This window comes from Sorex araneus, chromosome 5, assembly GCF_027595985.1.
Source record: "Sorex araneus isolate mSorAra2 chromosome 5, mSorAra2.pri, whole genome shotgun sequence".
In the NCBI taxonomy this organism is placed as follows: Eukaryota; Metazoa; Chordata; class Mammalia; order Eulipotyphla; family Soricidae; genus Sorex; species Sorex araneus.
This window is the reverse complement of record NC_073306.1, coordinates 209,834,187-209,856,519: the sequence shown is the minus strand read 5'-3', so window position 1 is coordinate 209,856,519 and position 22,333 is coordinate 209,834,187. Positions and strand designations below refer to the sequence as shown.

The window sequence follows — 22,333 nt, the reverse complement described above, 5'->3', positions numbered from 1 at the left end:
TGCACTCGGGTCAGCTGCGTGCAAGGTGAACGCCCTCCCCGCTGTGCTATCGCTCCAGGCCCAGACAGACAGATTCTACCTCATACACCCGAGTTCTCCTAGCCCTGGTCTTACTTGGACATAAATATGGGAGGCGGCTGCCGTGGCCCACACATACGCATCAACAGAATCATCCTCCATCTGGGGATCTGAAACGGAGGGGGGGGTCAAGACGCCAGCCCTGCAGGGCACTGACCCCCGCCGGCTCCCCGTGTGTTCAGATGCTCTCCTGTGCGCCCTTGTGAGCGCCACTCACAGCGGCGGGAGCATCCTAGCCAGCCAAGCTCAGCACGCCCCGGGCACAGGGCCGAGTGCCACGACGGGGAGCGTGAGCTCTGAGACGCGCAGGAGAACCACGCCCTGCCAGGCACCCACCCCAGCCCCAGGCAGGGGGGCAGGGAGGCCGGAGACGGGGAACAGCGACTAGGGAGAGTCCAGTTTTTTGTTTTTTGTTTTTTTGCTTTTCGGGTCACACCCAGCAATGCACAGGGGTCACTCCTGGCTCTGCACTCAGGAATTACTCCTGGCGGTGCTCAGGGGACCATATGGGATGCTGGGAATTGAACCCGGGTGGGCCGCGTGCAAGGCAAACGCCCTACCCGCTGTGCTATTGCTCCAGCCCCAGGAGAGTCCATTTTTAAAAGGGAAAAAGAAGAGAGAGAGAGAGGGAAGAGAGGGGCCTGCCATAGCGGTGGCAGGAGGGAAGCCGGGGACGCTGGTGGTGGGGACTGTGCACTGGGGGAGGGGCGGGGGCGGAACACTGGATGACTGACACCTAAACAGGAACCACTTTGGAACTGCGTATCTCACGGTGGTGGCTCACGGCACAGGAGCACATGCTCGGCCAGTGGCCTCCCCGCTGTGCTCTGGCTCCGGCTCACCCAGCTTTTACCCAGAGCCCTTCCCTCCTCTGAAACCCTCCGGGAGGTGCTGTTTCGCTGCTGGGGATCAGAGCTCGCCCCTGCTCCCATCCCCCTCCCCTGCCCCGGGAGTGCTTTGGGGGAGCAGGTGCAGCACGTCTGCAGGCAGAGTCGGAGGCTGCGGCCCAGCCCCCACCCGCCCCTGCGTGACTTTGCTCAGGGACGGTCCCTCCCGCATGGCCCCGGGCCCCGGGCCCGCACCTTCCCTCGGTCGGGGACAGCTCCTTCAGGTCCTCCAGGCCCGGCTGGACGTTGAGCAGCTTCTTGTAGAGCGCCAGGGGGAAGTGCAGGTCGACCACCGTGGAGTTGTAGATGGCCAGCCCGCAGGTGATGCCGATCAGGTGGAACCAGTTGTGCTCTACGAAACACTTTTCGGCAGGGAAGCACACGTGTCACAAGGAAACCACCGAGCGCAGCGTCCGTGGCCCCCAAGACACTCTGCCGTCTGCCCCGGCACCCGACCGACCACAGCCGGCCTCTGGGAGGAGCCGCCAAGATCAAGCCCGGCCGTCTGGCTCAGGCAGCGGCAGGAAACTGGACAGCGCGCTCCCAACAGAACTCTGGCAAGGACGGGGAGGTTCTGTTCTGCCGACACAGCACAGTGGCCCCCGGTCTCCTGGGCAACGGCCCCGGGCAGCATACAAATAAGAAGGGGATGCTTCAGCAACCACTTTTTTTTTTTTTTTGCTTTTTGGGTCACACCCAGTGATGCTCAGGGGTTACTCCTGGCTTTGCACTCAGGAATTACTCCTGGCGGTGCTTGGGGGACAATACGGGATGCCGGGGATCGAACCCAGGTCGGCCGCGTGCAAGGCGAACGCCCTACCCGCCGTGCTATTGCTCCGGCCCCTCAGCAACCACTTTAATGAAACAAAACATCAATAACAACACAGGGTGGCTTAATGGGGACCTTCTGGGACAGGACAGCTCTACAGAGAAGAACCGAACCACCATCCTCCCGGAACCAGGATGTTCCTTTGAGTTTGGGGACCACACCTGGCAGTGCTCGGGGTCAAACCTGCGTCAGCTGAGTGGGAGGGAAGCGCCCGCCACACACCTTTGGGGACTTAACCCTCTGCTGAATCTCCAAAGGTCAAGGGCCAGGGAGACGCAGGTGGCTGGGGCACGGATTTGCAAGTTGGTGCCCCGGCCCGATCCAGGAGTGACAGGGTCCCCTGAGAACCCGGGAGGGACCCCAAGAGAAAAACGAAAAGGTGTGTGTTCGCACGGGCATCCCGACTCAGGCTGCCAGTGTCCCGAGGGGAGGCCTCTCCGCCTCCGACTGCCCGCCCTGTGGTGACACGGCCCCTCCTCACGCTGTGCTCGTCTGTCCCTCCCGTGTGGGGACTCGGCCCGAGGCAGCAGGAAACAGCTCACACACGGGTCCCCGGGACAACCCAGGGGCCGGGAGACACAGGTGCAGCTGGGGACGCTTCCAATTTACTCATTTCACAGGTGGGTTTGTAGCAAGGCATGGAGTGATTTGTTTTATTTTCCTAAAAACGGGCAGGTAGGTTGGTAAGTTTGGGGGCCTCTGGGCTAAGGTCTTCGCCATAGGTTCAGATGGTAACTGACTCTGCCCTTTTCCTTATGGCCGGTTAACATTCCACTGTGTCTTTGTGCCACAGTGTCTTTATCCAGTCCTCTACTCTCGACACTGGGGCTGTTTCCAGGTCTGGGCGACTGCAGAGAGCACTTCGAGGAACACAGGAGTCACGCCAAGTGCAGCCAGCCAGGGGGACAGGCCAGCACAGGTGACCTCTCCCCCAGGGGGGCCCTCGGGAAACATAAAGGGGGAAGAAGAAACACCCAACGGCCGTGGAAGCAAAGACCGTGAGATCTGGTCACCAGCAGGAAGTGGGCACGTGAGGGGCAGGGGGCGGGGGCAGGCGGGGGAAGCGTCTATGGGGGAGGGAAGATCAACCGGAAGGAGGTGGTGGCGAGAAATGTGGGAAAGGATTCTGTGGGAAAGGATTCTGCAGGAAACCCGATCAGCAACAGTACCGTAAACCACAGCGCAAAGATGTGCATGAAAATGAGCACGCCTTGGTAGACGCGTGCTGAAAGCAGACTATGGACCAAACAGGATGGCCGCTTACCTGCACTGCACACCCTAACGCCCAAAAGGAGGGAGAAAGAGGGAATGTGCCTGCCACAGAGGCAGGAAGAGGTGGGGTGGGGGGGCGGGAGGGACCCTGGGAACACTGGTGGTGGAGGATGGGCACTGGTGGAGGGATGGGTGCTTGATCATTGTTTGATTGAAACGTAAGCATGAAAATTTGTAAGTCTGTAACTGTATCTCATGGCGATACATTCATTGTATCAATGTCACTGTTATCCAGTTGCTCATTGATTTGCTGGAGCGGGCACCAGTAACGTCTCCATTGTGAGACTTGTTGTTACTGTTTTTGGCATATCGAATATGTCACGGGGAGCTTGCCAGGCTCTGCGTGGGGGCGGGATATTCTGTATTTGCCAGGCTCTCCGAGAGGGATGGAGGAACCAAACCCGGGTTGGCTGCGTGCAAGGCAAACGCCCTACCCGCTATGCTATTGCTCCAGCCCAGTGATACATTAAAATTAAAAAAATAAATAAATAAAATTTAAATAAAAATAATAAAATAAGCGTGCCTCATAGAGGCAGACTTGGGGGTGGGAGGACCAGGGGGGTGAGGGGATATTATTGGTGGAGGGACGTGGGCACTGGTGAAGGGACTGGTGTCGAAACAATGTATGAAACCCAACCACGAATAAATTTAAATCATACAGTGATTAAATAGAATTTTTGAAATAAAAAATAAACTCCAATCCCTAAGAGTCAACACTATTGTAAGCCTGTGACCCAAATTATCATGAATAAATTTCTTTACAGTGAATTTGCTAAAGAGGCATGTAGGGGATGGGAAGAAAATCTGGGTCACGGGGACGATGATGCTGGGGGGGTCTGGGAACACTATGCTTGAAATCCTATTATGAAAATTTGTGTAAATAAAGTCGAAGACTATTTGTTTCAGAAGCTTCATTGTTAGGCGCCCCCGTGGACAGCCCAGCGGGGCCAGCCTCACAGTGGAAAGGAAGGGCAGAGGCCAGAGAGACGCACAGCAGTACAGCGGGGAGGGCGCTTGCCTTGCACGCGGCTGATCCGGGTTCGATTCCTGGCACCCCACATGGCTCCCTGAGCCAGAAGAAGGGACTCCTGAGTGCATAGCCAGGAGTAACCCCCGAGCACCGTCAGGTCTGGCCTCAAAGAACAAAAACTGAAAACGGAAGGTCAGCTCCACCCCCGTGTTAGTGAGGTGACTGACTTACCGTGTCTGAGAACCACAGGAGGTTGGAGTCCTGGTAGCAGGTGAACATGCCGTAGACGGGGTTCAGGAGCTCCTTCAGCAGCAGCAGGAAGAACTCCTTCGTGACGCCCCCCGCGTCCACGGCCTCCTCGCCGTCGAAGATCACCTCAAAGACACGAAAACAGAATTTATACTCAAACACTCAGTATTTTTTCAAAAACAAACTCTTGGGGCTGGAGCGACAGTCCAGCGAGGAGGGCGCTTGCTGTGCACATGGGCGACCTGGGTTTGATGCCCGGCATCCCCTACGGTCCCCCGGGCACCACCAGGGGTGATTCCTGAGTGCAGAGTCGGGAGTAACCCCTGAGCATCGCCGGGTGTGATCCGAAAAGAAAAACAAAAAACAAAAAACAAAAAAAACCAACCCAATTCCCTGCAAAGAGTAAAGGTAAACAGAGGCGAGTCCTGCGTGCAGACTGCCGGCCCACCTGCTGACTCGAGAGGGCCCTACAAACACGGGACAGGCACTGGTGACGAGGGGTCCGGAGCAGGTCCCGAGCCTGCCCCACGCCCGCATGAGCACAGCATACACCTGGGCGGATGGTGACAGGGCAGCCTCTGAGCTGGGTACAGAGAACTCTGGGCTCTATACTTTACACACTCACCATAAGTTTTAAACTTTAAGGAAACACATCATTTTGGCAGTTTGTGTTTTTCTTAGGTTTTTTGGCAGCAAGCAGTATTAAATGTGAAGTCTAAATTCCTTGTTTTCACATTCCTAGTAATACTTTAAATTTTAAAGAATTCATCCAGGGGCTGGAGCAATAGCACAGCGGGGAGGGCGTTTGCCTTGCACGCGGCCAAGCTGGGTTCGATTCCCAGCATCCCATATGGTCCCCTGAGCACTGCCAGGGGTGATTCCTGAGTGCAGAGCCAGGAGTAACCCCTGTGCATTGCTAAGTGTGACCCAAAAAGTGAAAAAAAAAATTCATCCATTCCCCTATTAAAAGCTGTTTGTGTCCCATGAAAAGAAAACTAGAGTTTTTAACACAAAAATATTTCTCCATTCACCCCCAGCAAGAGATCTTTAGTTTATAAAGGCACAGGTGCAACTGCAAGGTCAAGGCCCTGATATTTCCAGGTTCACAATCATTGCGGAATTATTCAAGACAGTGCCACAGTTTCCATCTCAAGTGAGTTTTGTTTCCTGTATGTTCCTGCCAACCAGACTTGCTTATTTTGTACTTTGCAAATCTAATGGACACGGATGATATGTCATCTCAGACTTCTAATTTGTATTTATTTTATTAGTCCTGTGGTTGAATATGTTTTTAATTTCTACAAATATTACTTTTAGTTTTGCTATTTTAAATTTCACAGGCTCCATAAAGGTCTATAGTTTTGGTCACAGTGTCTAAAAAATCCTTCCCTGTTCATCATCATCTCTAAAGTTATAATTTTCCATTTTTGTAAAATCTATTGCAAATTTATTATTTTCCCACTTTTTCTTTCTGCAGAAGTTTGGTCTTGGTGTTTTTCTGGAGCCGGAAGGTATTTTGGGGCTTTGTGTTTTCTAATTCCTAAATTCCTGAGTTTAATGGTTACTGAACTCGATGAGCGTTTTTCACCTCCGAGTCAGTTTTGAGCTAATAATTGGGCAATTTACCAATGTAAGAAAAAAAAAACAATTAGATTTTATTTTTGAAGACACAACTACTGAGAGGCAAACGCAGCAGAGAGGAAAGCAGAGATTAAGGAAACGTGTTCTGGAAGAAAGCCCTCTGGGTGGGGGGCTCCAAGAAGCCAGAGCAGGCTGTGAGGCGGCATGTGGAGGGCGGGCAGACCCCCACAGCGGCGACGCCTGATGCCGTCCCAGAAACACTGCCGCAGACCAACCAAAGAGCTGCAATGAGAGTCTGCCATGTGCCAACACGTGGCCGCCGTTAATCTGACCCTCCGGGCTGGCTCCCCTCTTTAACTAGAACGCGCCCTGTCCGGGGATGACGGTTATCTCCATGTCAGAGGCGGGGCGCAGGCGCAGAGCTGGAAACAGCACTCGGGAGAGCTTGTGGGCTGTGGCTCTTTTCAAGGTCGCAGGGCGAGACAAGGCCCTGGGGCCTCCAGACGTCAGCTGAAGACGGAATTATCTTTCGAATCATGACAGCAAGGGGGGCATGAGTGAGGGGCCGGCTCTCTCTGGGGCGTGGGGGGTGCCACCACCCAGGAGGGCCAGGAGAACCCGCAGGAAGCTCGGGGAAGCGTCAGCAGGGGCCCCGGCTCGGGGCCTGCTGTGTTTCAGAAACACGGGTTGAGCACAGGACTGAGAGCAGCGTGTGGAAGTGACTCCAGACACCGCCAGCGACTCAGAGTGACACCAGCCAGTGTGCACGAAGACGTGTACTAAGCTCTGGAACAGCACCGGAGCACGGAGCCCTCGGCCACCGCGGGGTGCTGAGAACCGTGACGGCAGCATGGCGAGCTCCCCGCCCACCTCGCCACCCTCCGGCCCGCTCTGAACTCCCTCCCTGAAGGCCACTCGGGGCTTCCCCGGTGCTGCCGTCCTCTCACCTGGTCAGCGCGGCCCTTCGTGGCTGCTGTTTGCTCCTTGTTGGGGGAAACCTACTGAGCACTGTGAGCTGGAGACGTCAGCAGCCAGGCTGGCCCCGTGACCCTCTGGGACTGCCAGGAACACACCGGCATCCTCACTGTGATCTTTCTTTGTGGGGGGAGGCGGAGGGGCAGGGTTGGGCCCCCCCACCAGTGGGCTCAGGGGTCACTCCTGGCTCTGCACTCAGGGGTCACTCCTGGTGGGGCTCAGGGGACCAACCCCGGTGGGCTGAAGGCAAGTGAGCAGCCGACGATCGCTCTGACCCTACTGAGAGGCTGTTGCGTCGACAGGAGGTACTGAGGTTCTTCCAAAATGAGAGAATAAGGGGCTGGAGCAATAGCACAGTGGGTAGTGTGTTTGCCTTGCACGCGGCCGACCCAGGTTCGATTCCCGGCATCCCATAGGGTCCCCCGAGCACCGCCAGGAGTAATTCCTGAGTGCAGAGCCAGGAGGAACCCCTGAGCGTCACTGGGTGTGACCCAAAAAGCAAAAACAAACAAATGAAACAAGCGAATGAGCAATGAACACTGCACGCCCCGGTCTCCGTGGGAGCTCGGCTGCGTCCCCCACGGCGGCGCCGAAAGGGCGGGGGTGAGCACTGACTCCCCAGCCCGGGGCTCACCTTGAGAGGCTTCTTCAAGTCGATGTCCGAGTGGATGCTCAGCTCCCGCAGGGCGTCGCCCACGAGGTTGTTCCGGCGGACGTGGAGGACCAGAAAGGGGCTTCTGGCCAGCAGAGGCTCCAGGGTGAGAAGCATGAAGACGTTCTGCAGGTTGGCCCCGTTCACCGCCACCTGCAACAGCACAGCCAAGGTCACACGATGGACAACAGCGACAGTGACAGTGCGACGGTGCGTTCTTCCTGGAAAAGCCTGCTCGTGTCTGGCACACATAATAAACAATCACTCACCTACGTTCTACAACCAGCAGGGAAAATGCTCAAAACTGTATGTGTAATAGACCGACAAGTTCTCATGAAACTGGATCCAAATTTCCCAGCAGGGGGCCTAAGCCATAGCACAGCGGGGAGGGCGTTTGCCTTGCACGCAGCCAACCCGGGTTCGATTCTCAGCATCCCACATGGTCCCCCGAGCACTGCCAGGGGTAATTTCTGAGTGCAGAGCCAGAAGTGACCCCTGAGCATCGCCGGGTGTGACCCAAAAAGAAAAAGAAATTTCCCAGCAGCGTGTGAAAGGTCGGGATTTCCGAGCCTTCTCCACGCTCCGGCTCTCTGGCCTCCGAAGGCCCCGGGAGCTCGAACACGCTGCGCCACTGTTTGCTGCTCTGTGCGTGAAAGGATCGGCAGGAAGGCTGAGCTAAGAGTCCGGGGTCGATGACAGGCCACAGGGAGAGGAAAGCTCTAGGGGTGCGGAGGGGGAGGGAGGGAGGAGGAGCGAGACGCCCGGCCCGGCACCTGCATCTGGAGCTCCGCGTCGGTCTGCAGCATCTTCGTCTTGGCTTGGGCGTCAAAGATGAAGGGGTAGGAGCAGAGTGTCACGGCATCCTGGGACAAAGCACAGCACGGCACCGTGAGCTTCCACAGAGACCACTTCTGGGAATACACGTGCATGGATTTTAAAAGAATCACGTACCTGCATTATAGATGGCCTGGCCTTCTGTGTAAAGAGAGGGGGGAAAGAAAAAGAGTCTCATTTGAATTTCAAAGCCACGACTTCTAAACCCACCGCAAATGTTCAGTATAATCAGGAAACCCTTCACTGTCACTGTCATCCCGTTGCTCATCGATTTGCTCAAGCGGGCACCAGTAACGTCTCCATTGTGAGACTTGTTGTTACTGTTTTCCGCATATCGAATACACACGGGGAGCTTGTCAGGCTCTGCCGGGTGGGCATGATACTCTTGGTAGCTTGCCAGGCTCTCCGAGAGGGACAGAGGAATCGAACCCAGGTCGGCCGTGTGCAAGGCAAATGCCCTACCCGCTGTGCTATTGCTCCAGCCCAGAAATCAGAAAACCTATCTGACTTGATGGTCCTGGGACAAACACTAGTTCCCTGGACCCTGGATGAGGAACGCAATGGGATATTTTTTGGTGGAAGGTTGGGTGCCACCCCAGAGGCGCTCGGGGAACTGAATGTGGGTGGGGAAACCAAGTCAATAGTCCAAGCTGAAGGCCACGTGCAGCCCCCAGGGCCACCTCCCCAGCCCCAAGACGGATGTTCGGGTGGATGCACCCTGAGAGGAAAGCAAAGACAAGCTTTTCAAATGCAAAAGCCCTTTAACGGTGATTCCTTTCGCTTCATGATTAATAGTCGCAACAGAATTCTTTCACGGAACATCCAGAACGTTCCTGGGACACTCCACGCGGGAGCTTCGCCATCTTCACTTCAGAGGCTGCTTCTGGTCGGAGATGAGGGTATTACAAACTGCCTCTTCCTTGGCCGCCGGCCGCATCTCTAAGACACAGATCACTCGCGGGAGAAAAGCAAGTGCCTAGAAAGCGCTCTGGGAAGTCTCCGCAGAAGACGAGTGCTGGGCCCGGAGACGCAATGTCATCAATATGGGGTGAAACCTGATAAGCCTCTGAGGAGAGTATCAATAAATAAAAATACAAACACATGTGGGAGGCTGGAGAAATAGCACAGCGGGGAGGGCATTTGTCTTGCACACGGCCGACCCAGGTTCGATTCCCAGCATCCCATATGGTCCCCTGAGCACCACCAGGAGTAATTCCTGAGTGCATGAGCCAGGAGTAACCCCTGTGCATCGCCGGGTGTGGCCCAAAACGAAAAACAAAATACAAACACATGTAATAGGTAAAAAATCTCTTCTCAAAGGCCTTGTAGGAGAAACCATCAATGAACTTAATCAAAATAAAAATATCAGCAATATAGATCATAGTAATCTGCAGGAAGGGGGCACATCTGGCAGTGCTCAGGGCTTACTCCTGGCTCTGTGCTCAGGGACCGTGCCCTGGGGAGGGGGCCCTGCTCAGGGGACTCCATGGGGTGCCCAGGTGGGCCCCGTGCAGGCAGGAGCCCTCGCTGGTGGAGAGTCCCTCCGGCCCCTGCAGCAACTCTCGTACCCAGATCTACCCCAGAGACCTTCTTCTTTCTGTATCCGTTTACACTGCAGGTTTTGAAGGACTGCATCCCAAAGGGAGGGATGGAAACCCCGTTCTGAACGCCCTGCTTCTAGGGGTGTGCTGCCGCGGGTTTCTGAGCCCTTGAGCTGACTGCATTGCGGCCGGAGGCTGGGCTGTTGAGCGCGTGCCCCCCTGCATGCCGCGTCTGCGCTGGCTCCCGGGAGAACAAAGGCTCCGTCTGCAGCCGCCGCAGGGAGCTGCGTCAGGAGCAGCCGGCCTGGGGCCGGTGGGGGCCGAGACAGAGACGCGGGTCCGGCTTAGCAACAGGCCCTGCCCCCCCACCCCCCGCCACGGCTGCGGTGGGCGCGTGGATGGAGCGGGCTGTCTGCTCAGCGTGCAGGCGCGGTCTCGCCTCCCGACTGGGCGGGGCACCCTTCCACACCCTCTGTGCCCAGCACATCCCGGCGAGATCAATTCAAAGCCGCTTTCACGGAGAGCAGCTCCGGCCCCTCCGGATGGCCGGGAACAGACAGACCCCTGGGGACGCGTCTGAGCTGCAGAACACTGCAGACCTGCTATTTGCCTCTGCGTATATATATTTTTTGCCTATGAATAATTTTTGCACCTGAATCATCCTCATGCAGAATCCCGGGCTATTCTGCAAACCCCTGAACCCTCCAGAAAGCCGCTGGCCCTGACACCCTCGCAGAATGTGAAATAAAAACTCAAAGAACAGGGGGCTGGAGCAATAGCACAACGGGTAGGGCGTTTGCCTTGCACACGGCCGACCCGGGTTCTAATCCCAGCATCCCATAGGGTCCCCTGAGCACCGCCAGGAGTAATTCCTGAGTGCAGAGCCAGGAGTAACCCCTGTGCATCGCCGGGTGTGACCCAAAAACCAAAACAAACAAAAACTCAAAGAACAGCCATTGCCTTCGTCCTCCACGACGGCCCTCCCTGACACAGAAGCACGCATGTGCACTGCGGCTACTGCACCCCCCAGGCCCCCCCAGTACCTCCCCCCACCCGCCAACTCCCCCGGGGGCTCCCACACTCTGACCTCAGCTCCCTCCCTGAAGCGCGGGGAAGACCTAGCAGTGCCCACACAGGCCTAGGCCCCTGGGAGCACGGCAGCTGTCCCAGCCCAGGTCAGCAGTGACTGGACAGGGGGCAGGGCCGGGCGCCTGCTGCGGGGCCACTCGCTGGCCCCAACTTCCCCGCCTGCACCCTGCACGGGAGCCCGGCTCCGAGGCGGCTCTCACGGCCTGTGTGGGACCCGCATCCGCTCGGCGCTCCCTGCTTTCTACCAACTGGACACGGCATCAGCGTCCTCACGTCGCAGGTGTCCCCTTGGAGAGAAAGCGCAGGCCCCTGCAGAGTGCCCCTTCCCCCCTCTTGTGCGCCCTGTGACCCCTGAGGGAACATCTCCCGGGAGCCGGCCCAGCGCCCTCCCCGGGGACCAGGGCACGGGAGCTGTCCAGGCGCTGCTCGCTGATCGGGTCCCGGGGCTTCCTGTGCGCCAGGCCCCGGCTCCCACGCTGGCTTCTCAGCCCCGTGCGACTCTCCCACGAGCCAGGCAGCAGCCCGGGAAGGCCGGTCACCTGGGGAGGGCGGCTGAGGCCGGAGCCAGCTCTTTACTCGGCAACTACACCCTGAACACAGCCACGCAGCTCAAATATTAATAATAAAAATGCACGGATAATAATAATAAAAATATTATTAATAATAAAAATGTACACGCTCATAAAATGAAACAACTATTCAGCCATTAAAAAAGGAGGCTCCCTTGCCTTCTGCTACGACACAGATGAACCTAAGGAGCACTGTGTGAGGGGAATAAAAACAAACGAGGAGAAAGAGAATTACTGCCAGGTATTTCTCATATTTGGGACAATCAAGGCCAATAGACGAGAACAATCCCCGGGATGCGGAGAGGCGAGGGGCAGCTGTCAAAGCCGGCTGCAGGGAGGGGAGGGGGAATGAAGACCAGCGGCAGACGCTCCCGCAGGACAGAGCACAGCCAGGTGCTGGCAAGAGAGGGTACTCGGCTCAGTGCTCGGAGCAGTCCCCAGCCGGGTGACGACGGGGCCTCAGATCTGGAGCCTCCCACGAGCAAAGCACGTCACAGACGCCCGTGACCTTCCCATCCTGCTGTGTCTCTGGGTACCGGAGATTCGCCGAGATCTCTGCATTCTCACCAGACGCCCCCCGAAGGAATGAACCATGTGAGGTGACAAATAACTTCCCAAGTCCAAGTGACCGAGGCCAGAGTGGGTTTGGGAGGGGCACTGGCCTTGCACAAGGCCGACCCAGGTTCGATTCCCCGAATCCCATATGATTCCCCTGACCACTTCTGGGAGCAATCTCCGAGGGCGAAGCCAGGAGTAACCCCTGAGCATCACCAGTTGTGCTCCCCCACTGAAAGGTCAGCCAAGATCCTAAGGGCCAGAGAGACAGCACAGCGGGCAGGGCGCTGGCCTCACACACGGCAGACCTGGACTCATCCCCGCCATCCCAGATGGTGCCCTGAGCCCGCCAGGAGTGAGGCATGAGCACAGAGCCGGGAGTAAGCCCTGAACACTGCCGGGTGTGGCTTGAAAACAAAAGAAAAAAATTCAAGCTACCGTATCCGGAATCCAAGAAATTTAAATTTCACAATTCATAGTTCTGTACCTTAAACAATACAAAAAGTTTCACAGAACTCACAGGCATCTGCCTCAGGAGCTGGTGGGGAAGGCGGCTGGGGTAGAGAAGGGGTCACTGAGTCAGTGATGGTTGGAGGGATCGCTCGGGATGGGAGATGTGTGCTGAAAGTAGATAAAGGACCATAGATGGCCTCTCAGTATCTGCATTATAAACCATAATGCCCAAAAGTAGAGAGAGAGTATGGGGGAAATTGTCTGCCATGGAGGCAGGGAGAGGGTGGGGAAGGGTGGGGATATACTGGGGACATTGGTGGTAGAGAATGGGCACTGGTGGAGGGATGGGTGTTCAATCATTGTATGACTGAAACTCAAACATGAAAGCTTGTAACTGTATCTCATGGTGATTCAATAATTAAAAAAATAAAAAAATAAAAATTGAAAAAACCTACAACAACTACTGAGGAGGAACTGGTAACAAGAGCCTGGACTTGTCCTTCCGTCATTAGGAGAAGAACTTATAAAAAGGAGGATTTGCTGACTTCAGTTCTCCTGTTCCGAGAAAAGAGCTACGATAATCTAGAGATTAGTGCCTACGACTTTGTTTCTCTTATCAAAAACATTTGGCTCCACTGGACTATTTTACTCCACAGCAAAGCACAGAAAGGGGGGGCGGGGGAGAGAAGCCGGAGAATCGGATGTTCACAGCGTTAGGGAGCTGCAGAAAACACGGAAAAACTCTTCTCTGGGACTCACTGCCTTGCCTGCAAGTAAAGCAACAGGCGAACGACTGACCAGGAGGATTTCAGTTCAGTATACTCGGCCGCTCGAAGGACAGTCACAGATTTATAAAAGAAATGCTTGTCATGTTGTACTTCCTAAGTTAGCAGGTTAAAAAGAGCTCAGTGAGGGGCTGGAGCGACAGCACAGCGGGGAAGGCGTTTGCCTTGCATGCGGCCAACCCAGGTTCGATTCCCAGCATCCCACACAGTCCCCTGAGCACCACCAGCGGTTATTCCTGAGTGCAGAGCCAGGAGTTAACCCCTGTGGGTCGCTGGGTATGACCCAAAAAGCAAAAAAAAAAAAAAAAGAAAATGGATGTCATTGCTAGCTTGCATGGGAATTTCCCATAAAAACCCATTTCCCTAACCCACTTCTACTGGAAAAGTTTTTATTTCGTTTTTTGGGGGAGTTGCATAAGAGTCTCTTTAAAAACGTGATGCTGGTGCCAGGGAAATAGGTGGTACCGAGGTCAGGCCAAGCCAGGACCCGCATTTGAAACCCACCCTGTGACCCTGTACCCAGCATCGCCCGGGGGGGAGGGGGCGGGGAGGACCCTGGCGGGCCCAGCTGCACCTGAAGCCTCTCGCTTTCCAGCCCAGCACGGGCCCAGCTGCCCACTCAGCACAGCACCCCAGGAAGGGACCCCCAGCTCAGGAGTGTCCCTCAAAAAAAAAAAATCCCCGGAACACCACAGCCGCGAAAGACCACTCTGTGGCGTCTGGGATTATCTGACCGAGGCAATCCTGCTTGGCCACAGACCCCCGTTGGATGTCACCCTGGAGAGCCTGCTCGCCCTGAGAACAGCAGGAGCCTCACGCGGACGTCACAGCGGCTCCCACCAGGCCCCTCAGCTGCGTCTGGGGGCGCGGCTTTCCCAGCAGTGGCCCGGTCAGCGCGTCCTGACAGGACTGGGCTGACACTCCACAGACGCGCAGCCCAGGGCGGCCCCGTCCACCCCACAGCGGGTGCAGGCAGAGAGGACGGGGAGGCGGGTGGGAGTCCGCGGACCCTGCTGGCCACACGCCACGCCCGGCAAGGGCCAGGGTGGGGGCACGTGTGGGGGATGCACAGGGCTGGGAGATGACGCAAGAGGAGGAAGTGGCCGGCCGTGGACGACGGCCAGCAGGTGGCCTGTCCCTCCGTGGAGGGAGGAGGTCCTGCCGACCGACGACCCTCCAGGTTTCTCGTGACCTGTGTTTACTTCTTCAAATGGTGGCATCGGACACGCAGCCAAGTCCAGCATCTGGGCCCCTTTCTCGGGGACGGTCAGCACAGTGAGCTGTGGCCATGCTGCACTGCACAGTGGACCCCCACGGCGGACGCAGAACAAACCGCAACGTAAGCCTGTCCCCCTCCGCGCCACCAGCCCTGGCAAGGCCACGCCGGCTCTGTGAGCTTCCCCACTGCAGGTGACACTGATATTTATTTTTTCTCATATTGGCAACAAAGATTTATTCCGTTTATTCTGGGTGACTCCCCCTCTATTGCTCCTTCTGGGCCACTGGGGTTACTCAAAGCAGACACGCATCTGTTCTCATCTCTGCTCCAGAAAAGACAGAAGCCTCACGAGACGGGCCACAGGGGCTCTTACCATGCCGGCCTGGTGCAGGAACCACATGAGGTAGTCTTCTTGGATGTCCACGAGGCTGGAGATCTCCGGAATGTAAAAGGTGTCGTATTCCACATGCTTCACTTTGAGGTTGACCTGAGGAAGAACAAACGGAGCCAGTCGGGCCCAGCCACTGGGAAGCGGCGTCCGGGAGAGAATCCCCCTGGGAGCAGGCACCCACCCTCTGCCTCGGCCCGCGGCCCCCTCGCCCGGCTCACCTTATATAGCTTCTCCAGGAGCTTCAGAGCAGCTGTGATGTAATTGTTAAACAGCACGGGGATTAAGAACGTCTTCCTTCCCCTCAGCAGGTAAACGACGGCTCCCCTGTACAGGTTGACCAGCTTCGTGAAATATTCCGGGCACGCCTGAGACCACCAGTTATCTTTGGGGAGACAGAGAAGACAGAGTTCAAGGGGCCGTCCTGACGGAGCATCGCTGTCCTCCGCCTACTGGCTAAAACCTGCTCCAGCTACAAAATGAACATGAATCTACACGCAGTGCTCACGCTGAACCTGAACAGAACCCACAGGGGCCCTCTGAGCGGCCGGCAGCCCTGGAAGGGCCCTGGCGGTAGGACGCAGGGGGTGGGGGGGGGGGGGGTCGGGCAGACTCTGATTTTCTCCACTCGTCATCGGCCGTAGAGACTCATTCTGAGCATGCGAGTCCCAGGACAGAGGCGAGAGCTACGACACGCGTGTCCGGAGCATTCACATGCCAGAAGCTTGCACTGTCCCCCTCAGCCCGCACCAAAGGACCCTGTGCTCCAAGGGCCACCAGGCTGGCCGGCATGCGTCCTCCCCCGCAAGAGCCACCCGCTCCTGAAAAACGACCATTTCTGTTTTACACCAGACAGTGCTTTCTCTTACCCAGATACGGAGACACGAACACTGGCTTCTAGTCTATCAAAACTAAGTTCATACTAAGACACTAACGTAGGATGTCTGCGGCTTTTTCAAATGTTGCAGGAAAAACAAAGAGGCAACAGGCAGGTGGAACAGCTAAAACAAAATGGGCAAAATATCGAGAATCCTGATCCTGTGTGACTGGTACACTTCTAGCGGTCTCTGTATCCGACTTGGGGAAATCTTCCAAATGTGAATTTTTACAATCAGACATTACACACCAAGCAGAGAACTAGAAAGATTCGATCTCTTTGTGCCAGCCAACCTAAAATTAAATCCGCATAAGACCCCCAAGCTCAGAAGCAGGTACCCTTCAAAGACTCTAGCTCACATACACTAGAAAATATGCCCCAAACGGATTTTGGTCTTAAAATGCCCAGGAACAAACACGATGTGTTCATGATTCCCTCCGACTGTCCTCCGGGGGGTCCAGCGGGGACAGCCAGACTGCCCCCTCCCATGTCTCCTGCCTGACTCTGAGAGACCCACACCCGAGGGACACCCTCGGCCAGATGGAACACGAAGCCACTGAGTTGCAACGAACACCTAAAAAAAAAAAATTTACCGGGACAAAAATAAAAGGGAAAAGCCAGGTGACAGACTTTCTGCACTCGGTTAATAAAAACCTCCCAGACGCCACTCCCACGAGAGACACTCTCCGATTCACTGAGGAACAGAAGGTTCTTAGCTCAGCAAAGTGTCCGTGGCCTGCAAAAATCAGGGTGGACTCAACTGTCCTACAAAAGAAAAACAAAACAAACATTCGGTAAGTCTCCTGGAGGCCTCGGTCTCCCTCTCCGCTCCTGGGGACCTGCGTGTCACCACACCTGCTGGTTTCATCCCACCCCCCGAGGTCGGTCCAGGCACAACCGACCGATACGACATTTGCAGGCACCAATAACTACCTGCCAGTGTGTGTGCGGGGGGGGGGGGGGGGATTGCATTTGGAGTTGAATTCTATAACCTGGTGAATACTGAAAAATTAAGATGAGTCTTGCATAAATCAGAGCAAAACCACCGAAACAGATGTTCAAATTTCTCACACTTAAGACACGGCTAGCGCGAGGCTAACAGCGCAGGAAGACTGAAATGGTAAGGACATGAAATGGTGACAAGGACAGTGGATCTGAACCCCCCCAAAAGGCAGACGTCACTCCAGTGCAATCAAAAGGCACAACGGTCTCTGGCCCGGAGCTGAAGGGACTCACCCAAGACTTTGCTGGGGTTCGCGTCCAGCCGCAGGATGGCCATGGCCAGGGGGATGGTGAGTGTGATGTAGTACTTGGAGTCCTGGAGCAAGGGGAACTCGGGGAGTATTAAATAGATTCTCATGGCTTCAACATCCGGCGGGGAACTCGAGAGCTGAGGAATCAGGCAGCTCTCGAAGCTGTTCAAGATCTGCAGGAGAGCAGAGGGCAGAGGGTGTAGGCTGACCTGCTCGCCACTCTCTCGTCTCCGAGCTCCTACGCCATCGCGCAAAGTGCCTGTCTCCTTCGTTCAACATGCACTGGCTGGGCAGGGGTCAGCGGAGGCCAGAGACCCCCGCCTGAGCAGACTGACACCTGCTCCGTATTTCCTGAGAGGGGCTTAAGCCCAACGGGAAGGAGTCGGCAGGAGGGAGGTCACAGAGCATCTCACGGACTTACGATTTATATGACTTTTGCTTTTCATCCTACTTTTTCCCTTAAAATGGAATTTTTGCAAAAAGCAGAAAGGCATTTTTTAGAGCAGCATGCACCTGGTAAAAAAAACCTACCTGTTCTAGAATCATGGAGTGCTGAGAGCTCATTAGCTTCTCAAATAATATTCTAGTTGAGTTCAGGTCGATCCCAGGGGTCCTGGGGCTGGTTTTAAAATGCTCATCAATTCTAAACAAAGAAAACCCAAAACAGTATATAAGAAAAGACAAACCAAGCTCCCTTCCCTACTCTTCCTTTCCCATTTTTCTTAAAAAACAAAAACAAAAAAGCAAGCAAACATTCCCATAGAAATCCTAAACAAGTAACCAAAGTAGTTTGTCCACGCCGACTGGGTTCAAATTTGACCTGGCTGACAAAGAGCACAAAAACGCTACAGTCTGAGAGAGCCCCCCAGACCGAAATTCCCTGGGACCCCTCCTGGTGACAGTCTTACGAATGAAAGCCTCCTACCCTCCAACCTGTGAGATGCGGCACTGCAACGGGAGAGTCTTCAAGCTCATAAGCAGAGTTCTCTTCCCGGAGGGGTGCTTATGGGTTATTTGTGTTTTAGGGGCTTGGGGAGGGTCGACACCACCCAGTGCTCGGGCAGCCACTCGGTCCAGGGGTTAGACAGGCGAGGCAAGTTCTCTACCACTTGAGCCACAACCCTTTTCCTGTTTTCTGGAACGCTGGACTAGATGCAGAAGCTGTGCCCCACGCAGACACCTGCCCAACAGACCGACAAGAACCTTCGTGCTTACACCTTTCCCGGCAGGAGATTCGAAATGGAATCAGAGCCACACAAAGGCAACGTAGGTTCCATCACAGAGAAATGCTGATGTTTCTCTTTCCCAGTTAACACAGGGACACAAATATAATTGCCCAAGGTCTATTTTTACTACTAATGGTTTTATTTTTTCCCCTTCTTGATGATATTCTTTTTAACTCCCTAGCAGTTGTTTTCCTAACTGTCTTAGCTTTTTAAAGACTTAGCCAATGTCTTATATTCTGCTCTGAACATCACAGCAATCCATGAATAGCAAAACTATCTGCAAAACAGGTTTCTATTCTCAAGTAATGGACACATTCCACGACCGTCACACTCTGACAGCAAACCCACAGTGTCATGAAACATCAAACTTTCTAACTTTGGAAAGAGTCACAATTAATACTGGGAACTGGTCAACTTCAGGATTGTTTATTGTGTTTTTTAAAAAAATTTGTTATTGTTTTCTCAAATAAATTTGTCCAAACACAAAACTAACTCCAGTCTCTCTCACGTAACCATCTGCTTTGAACGGTACTTTCTGCCGGGCCGCTGAGATAAAAAAAGATTAAAAAAACCTCTTTATCTCTGTATATTTACTGCCTCGTAAACCCAGTCTTCGCTTTAACTAGTTTCCGATGACGCACTCGGCGTACGCAGGGAGGGGACGGATGACCGGGCGGCATTCGGCCCCCCGAGGCGTTTATTCCCTCTGTGGCACAAGCAAACCCCAGCCCTGGCAGGACCCCCTCCCCACCCTCCTGAGCCCTGACCTTCTGCAACCAGATTCACATCCAGATGCTACTGTGTCGCGCCCGTGCTCCTCACCGGCCACTAGACGTCGATTGTGTGGCCTCCCCTACAGTGTCCACTGAAGCTGTCACTGGGCATGGCCAATGTCCCCTGGGTCTCAGCGTCCCATGGGGGGTGGGGGTGGGGACCACAGATCAGCGTCAGCCAACGCAGGGTCAATTTTTCCCCCGGAAGAAACGCCAAATGCTGGGGATGAGATGAACGGGAGACACTTGCTCTAACGGCCCCCGCGGTGCGGGCTGAAGGCTGAAGTTGCTGACTTGGACTGCAAAACATGCCCGAAGCACCTTCCCGAAGCTCCCAGTCCCAGAGCAAGAGTGAGCACTTGACGAGAGGGGCTCTGCCCACACAGACCCGGAGGAGACATCTCGGGTCTCAGCGGTCCTCCCAAAGCGACGAGAGATGGCCAGAGTTGGGAACACCAAAGACTCAGAGCCAGCACCAGGGGCTGGAGCGACAGGCGGCTGGGAGGGCCTCTGCCTGGCACGCGCCCAGCCCAGGCTTGATCCCAGCATCTCCTATGGTCCCCTGAGCACCTCCATGCGTGATCCCTGAGCACAGAGCTGGGAGTAGCCCTTGAGCGTGGCAGGGTGCCCAAAACACACACACAAATAACAGAACAAAGTAACCATGACTAGACAGCCCGGAGCTGCGGGCACCTGCAGGAGGGTCGGGACCAGCAAAGAAATATCCTACTGACGGCCTGGGGCGTCCGCCGCGATGTGACTCCCTAGCTGAGTCTCCAAGCCCTGACGCCTCCTTGAAAACACCCCTTAAGCTCATTCATTTTAAGAAAGAACCAAGGAAAAACAAAACTGGACAAACCAAGGGGAGCACTCAAAACCATTAAAAATTTAAGAACAGGGGATGGGGTTGGAGGGTGGGAGGGATGCTGGGTTCCCTGGTGGTGGAGAATGGACACTGGGGGGATGGGCTCTCAACACTGTATGGGGGAAACACAAGCACGAAAATGTGAAAATCTGTAACTGTACTCTCATGGTGACCCACTAATTAAAAAATAAATAAAATAAAAATTTAAGAACAGGGGCCAGAGTGATAGCACAGCAGGTAAGAGCATTCGCCTTGCATGCGGCCAACCCGGGTTCAAGCTCCAGCATCCCATATGGTCCCCTGAGCACCTTCAGGAGTAATTCCTGAGTGCAGAGCCCGGAGTAACCTCTGAGCATTGCTGGGTGTGACCCCAAAAGCAGAAAAGAAAAGAAAAATAAAAAAAGAAAAAGAATTTAAGAACAGATCATAATACATGGGAGGTCTAACATTTTGAAACTCCATGAAAGCATCTTGCCTCTGTGAAACAAAGTCTCTCTCTCTCCTCTCCTTTCTCTTTCTTTCCTCTTTCTCGTTCTCCTCTCTCTCTCTCCCCTCTCCTCTTTCTCTTTCTCCTCTCTTCTCTTTCTCCTCTCTCTCTCCTCTCCTCTTTCTCTTTCTCCCCTCTCTCTTCTATCTCTCTCTCTGTGTATATATATAGATATATATCAGCTTTTCTGCCCAGCAGGCCTGAATCAGCATTACCCTGCATGAAGCCCTCTCACACATCATTATCAGGCATTCTGATTTGTACGTGACCATTAGCTTAGCCGCCGAATTAAGGCCAGCCAGCACTAACAGAATTCTTTCAGGGCCTTTGCTGAGTGTTCCTCTGCATCACCCATGGTTTAAAATACTTACTTCTTTTCCAGGAAACTTCCATTCCAGCAGGCTGCAGAAGACAGTATCTGAACTACACCACTGCAGGGAAAAAGAAAGAGAAGTCGTTAATAATCACCAGTAGCTAACTTAGTATCAGCAATTGAGGAATAATCTATTGTAGGCTCCAATAATAAGCAACGTTTTCTGGGGCTGGAGAGACAGCACAGCAGGCAGGGCCTTTCCATGCACGCAGTCGACCTGGGTTCTATCTCTCGCACCCCAACACCTAGAGGACAACCTCTGAGTGCGGTTGTCCCCTGTCAAGAGTAACCCCTGGTCATAGGTGGGTAGGGCCCCCAGAAAAACAAACAAAACATTTTGAAGAAACTTTTTCTTGGCCAGGTGAAGTCTTGAAAAAAAAATGTGTATTTGCCTTTAAAAAGACTGTTCTAAAATTTCACATCTCGGGGCTGGAGTGATAGCACAGCGGGGAGGGCATTTGCCTTGCACGCAGCCAACCTGGGTTCGATCCCCAGCATCCCATATGGTCCCCTGAGCACCGCCAGGAGTAATTCCTGAGTGCAAAGCCAGGAGTAACCCCTGTGCATCGCCGGGTGAGACCCAAAAAGAAAAAAAAAATTCCACATCTCAAGATAGACAAGAATATATCATGTTAAAATTAAGAGAGAGGGACCGGAGCGGTAGCGCAGCAGGAAGGGCGTTTGCCTTGCACTCGGTCAGCCCAGGTTCAATCCATGGTATCCCATATGGTCCCCTGAGCACCACCAGGAGTGCAGAGCCAGGAGTAAGCCTTGAGCATCGCCAGGTGTGACCGAAAAAGTGAAACTAAAATTAAGAGAGAAGGCTAGGGATGTAGACCAGTGGTGAAATACATGGCTTGGATGTATAAAGTTCTGAATTCAATCAGCATCAAAATAGCAACTGGAAAATGCATTAGTGCTAGAGAGATTGAAATGCATTAGCAGCTCAATAAACTGTGCATTCGGGAAACTCACATCTGGGGGCCCCTGACCAGAGCCAGGAGCGACCCGCAAGCACAGAGCTGGGAGAAGCCCCCGAGCTCCACCAGGTGTAGACCCCACCCCTAAAAATGATGATAAAATGAATGAAAAATAGGAGGCGCGAGGGAAGATGCAGAGGGTCGGGGCCCGCCTTGCACGGGGTCGACTCAGATTCCACCTGGCGCCCCCCATGGTCCCCGAGCCTGGCCACGTGTGCCCCCACGTGACGAAAGACCATCAAAGTTCCTGGAATAAAAACTCTTGTCTCGATTATGGTCACGGACATTCGCTCCCACAAAACTTCTAAGAAACTTCCTGCTTGTCACACTCAAGCCGTGTAAAAGAGAGAAACTCTGGGGGCCGGGGGGAAGTGGGGGAGACCAGTGGCGGGAAACATGCTCGGGGGAAGAGCCAGTGTTGGAACACGGTACGACTGGAACCCAATCACGAGTAACTCTGTAACTGTATATCTTATGGTGACTCTACGAGAATTTTTTTTTTAAAGAAACTAAGCTGCTATTTTCCAAATATAGAAATAATCTTTGTACATTAATAAGTCTCTATTTCTAGTT

The 22,333-nt window shown here is 54.4% G+C and overlaps 1 protein-coding gene across 3 annotated transcripts in view; it reads right to left on the bottom strand.

The window, feature by feature from the left end:
• The window catches only part of HERC3 (HECT and RLD domain containing E3 ubiquitin protein ligase 3), a 91,880-nt gene that overhangs the window by 21,097 nt on the left and 48,450 nt on the right, over positions 1–22,333 (bottom strand). For 2 of the 3 annotated variants that reach the window (XR_008630141.1, XM_055137691.1), the window contains exons 11-20: positions 20,779–20,838; positions 17,588–17,699; positions 17,040–17,229; positions 15,148–15,311; positions 14,912–15,025; positions 8,445–8,468; positions 8,267–8,356; positions 7,476–7,646; positions 4,268–4,411; positions 1,161–1,327 (exon numbers count right to left, since the gene is read on the bottom strand). Coding sequence is in view for 1 of the 3 variants with exons in the window: in XM_055137691.1 (XP_054993666.1) it covers positions 1,161–1,327; positions 4,268–4,411; positions 7,476–7,646; positions 8,267–8,356; positions 8,445–8,468; positions 14,912–15,025; positions 15,148–15,311; positions 17,040–17,229; positions 17,588–17,699; positions 20,779–20,838 (1,236 nt within the window). In the remaining 2 variants the exon portion in view is untranslated. Of the gene's footprint in view, positions 1–1,160; positions 1,328–4,267; positions 4,412–7,475; positions 7,647–8,266; positions 8,357–8,444; positions 8,469–14,911; positions 15,026–15,147; positions 15,312–16,396; positions 16,569–17,039; positions 17,230–17,587; positions 17,700–20,778; positions 20,839–22,333 lie in introns of those variants that run through there. The other variant, XR_008630142.1, reaches the window with a different exon arrangement.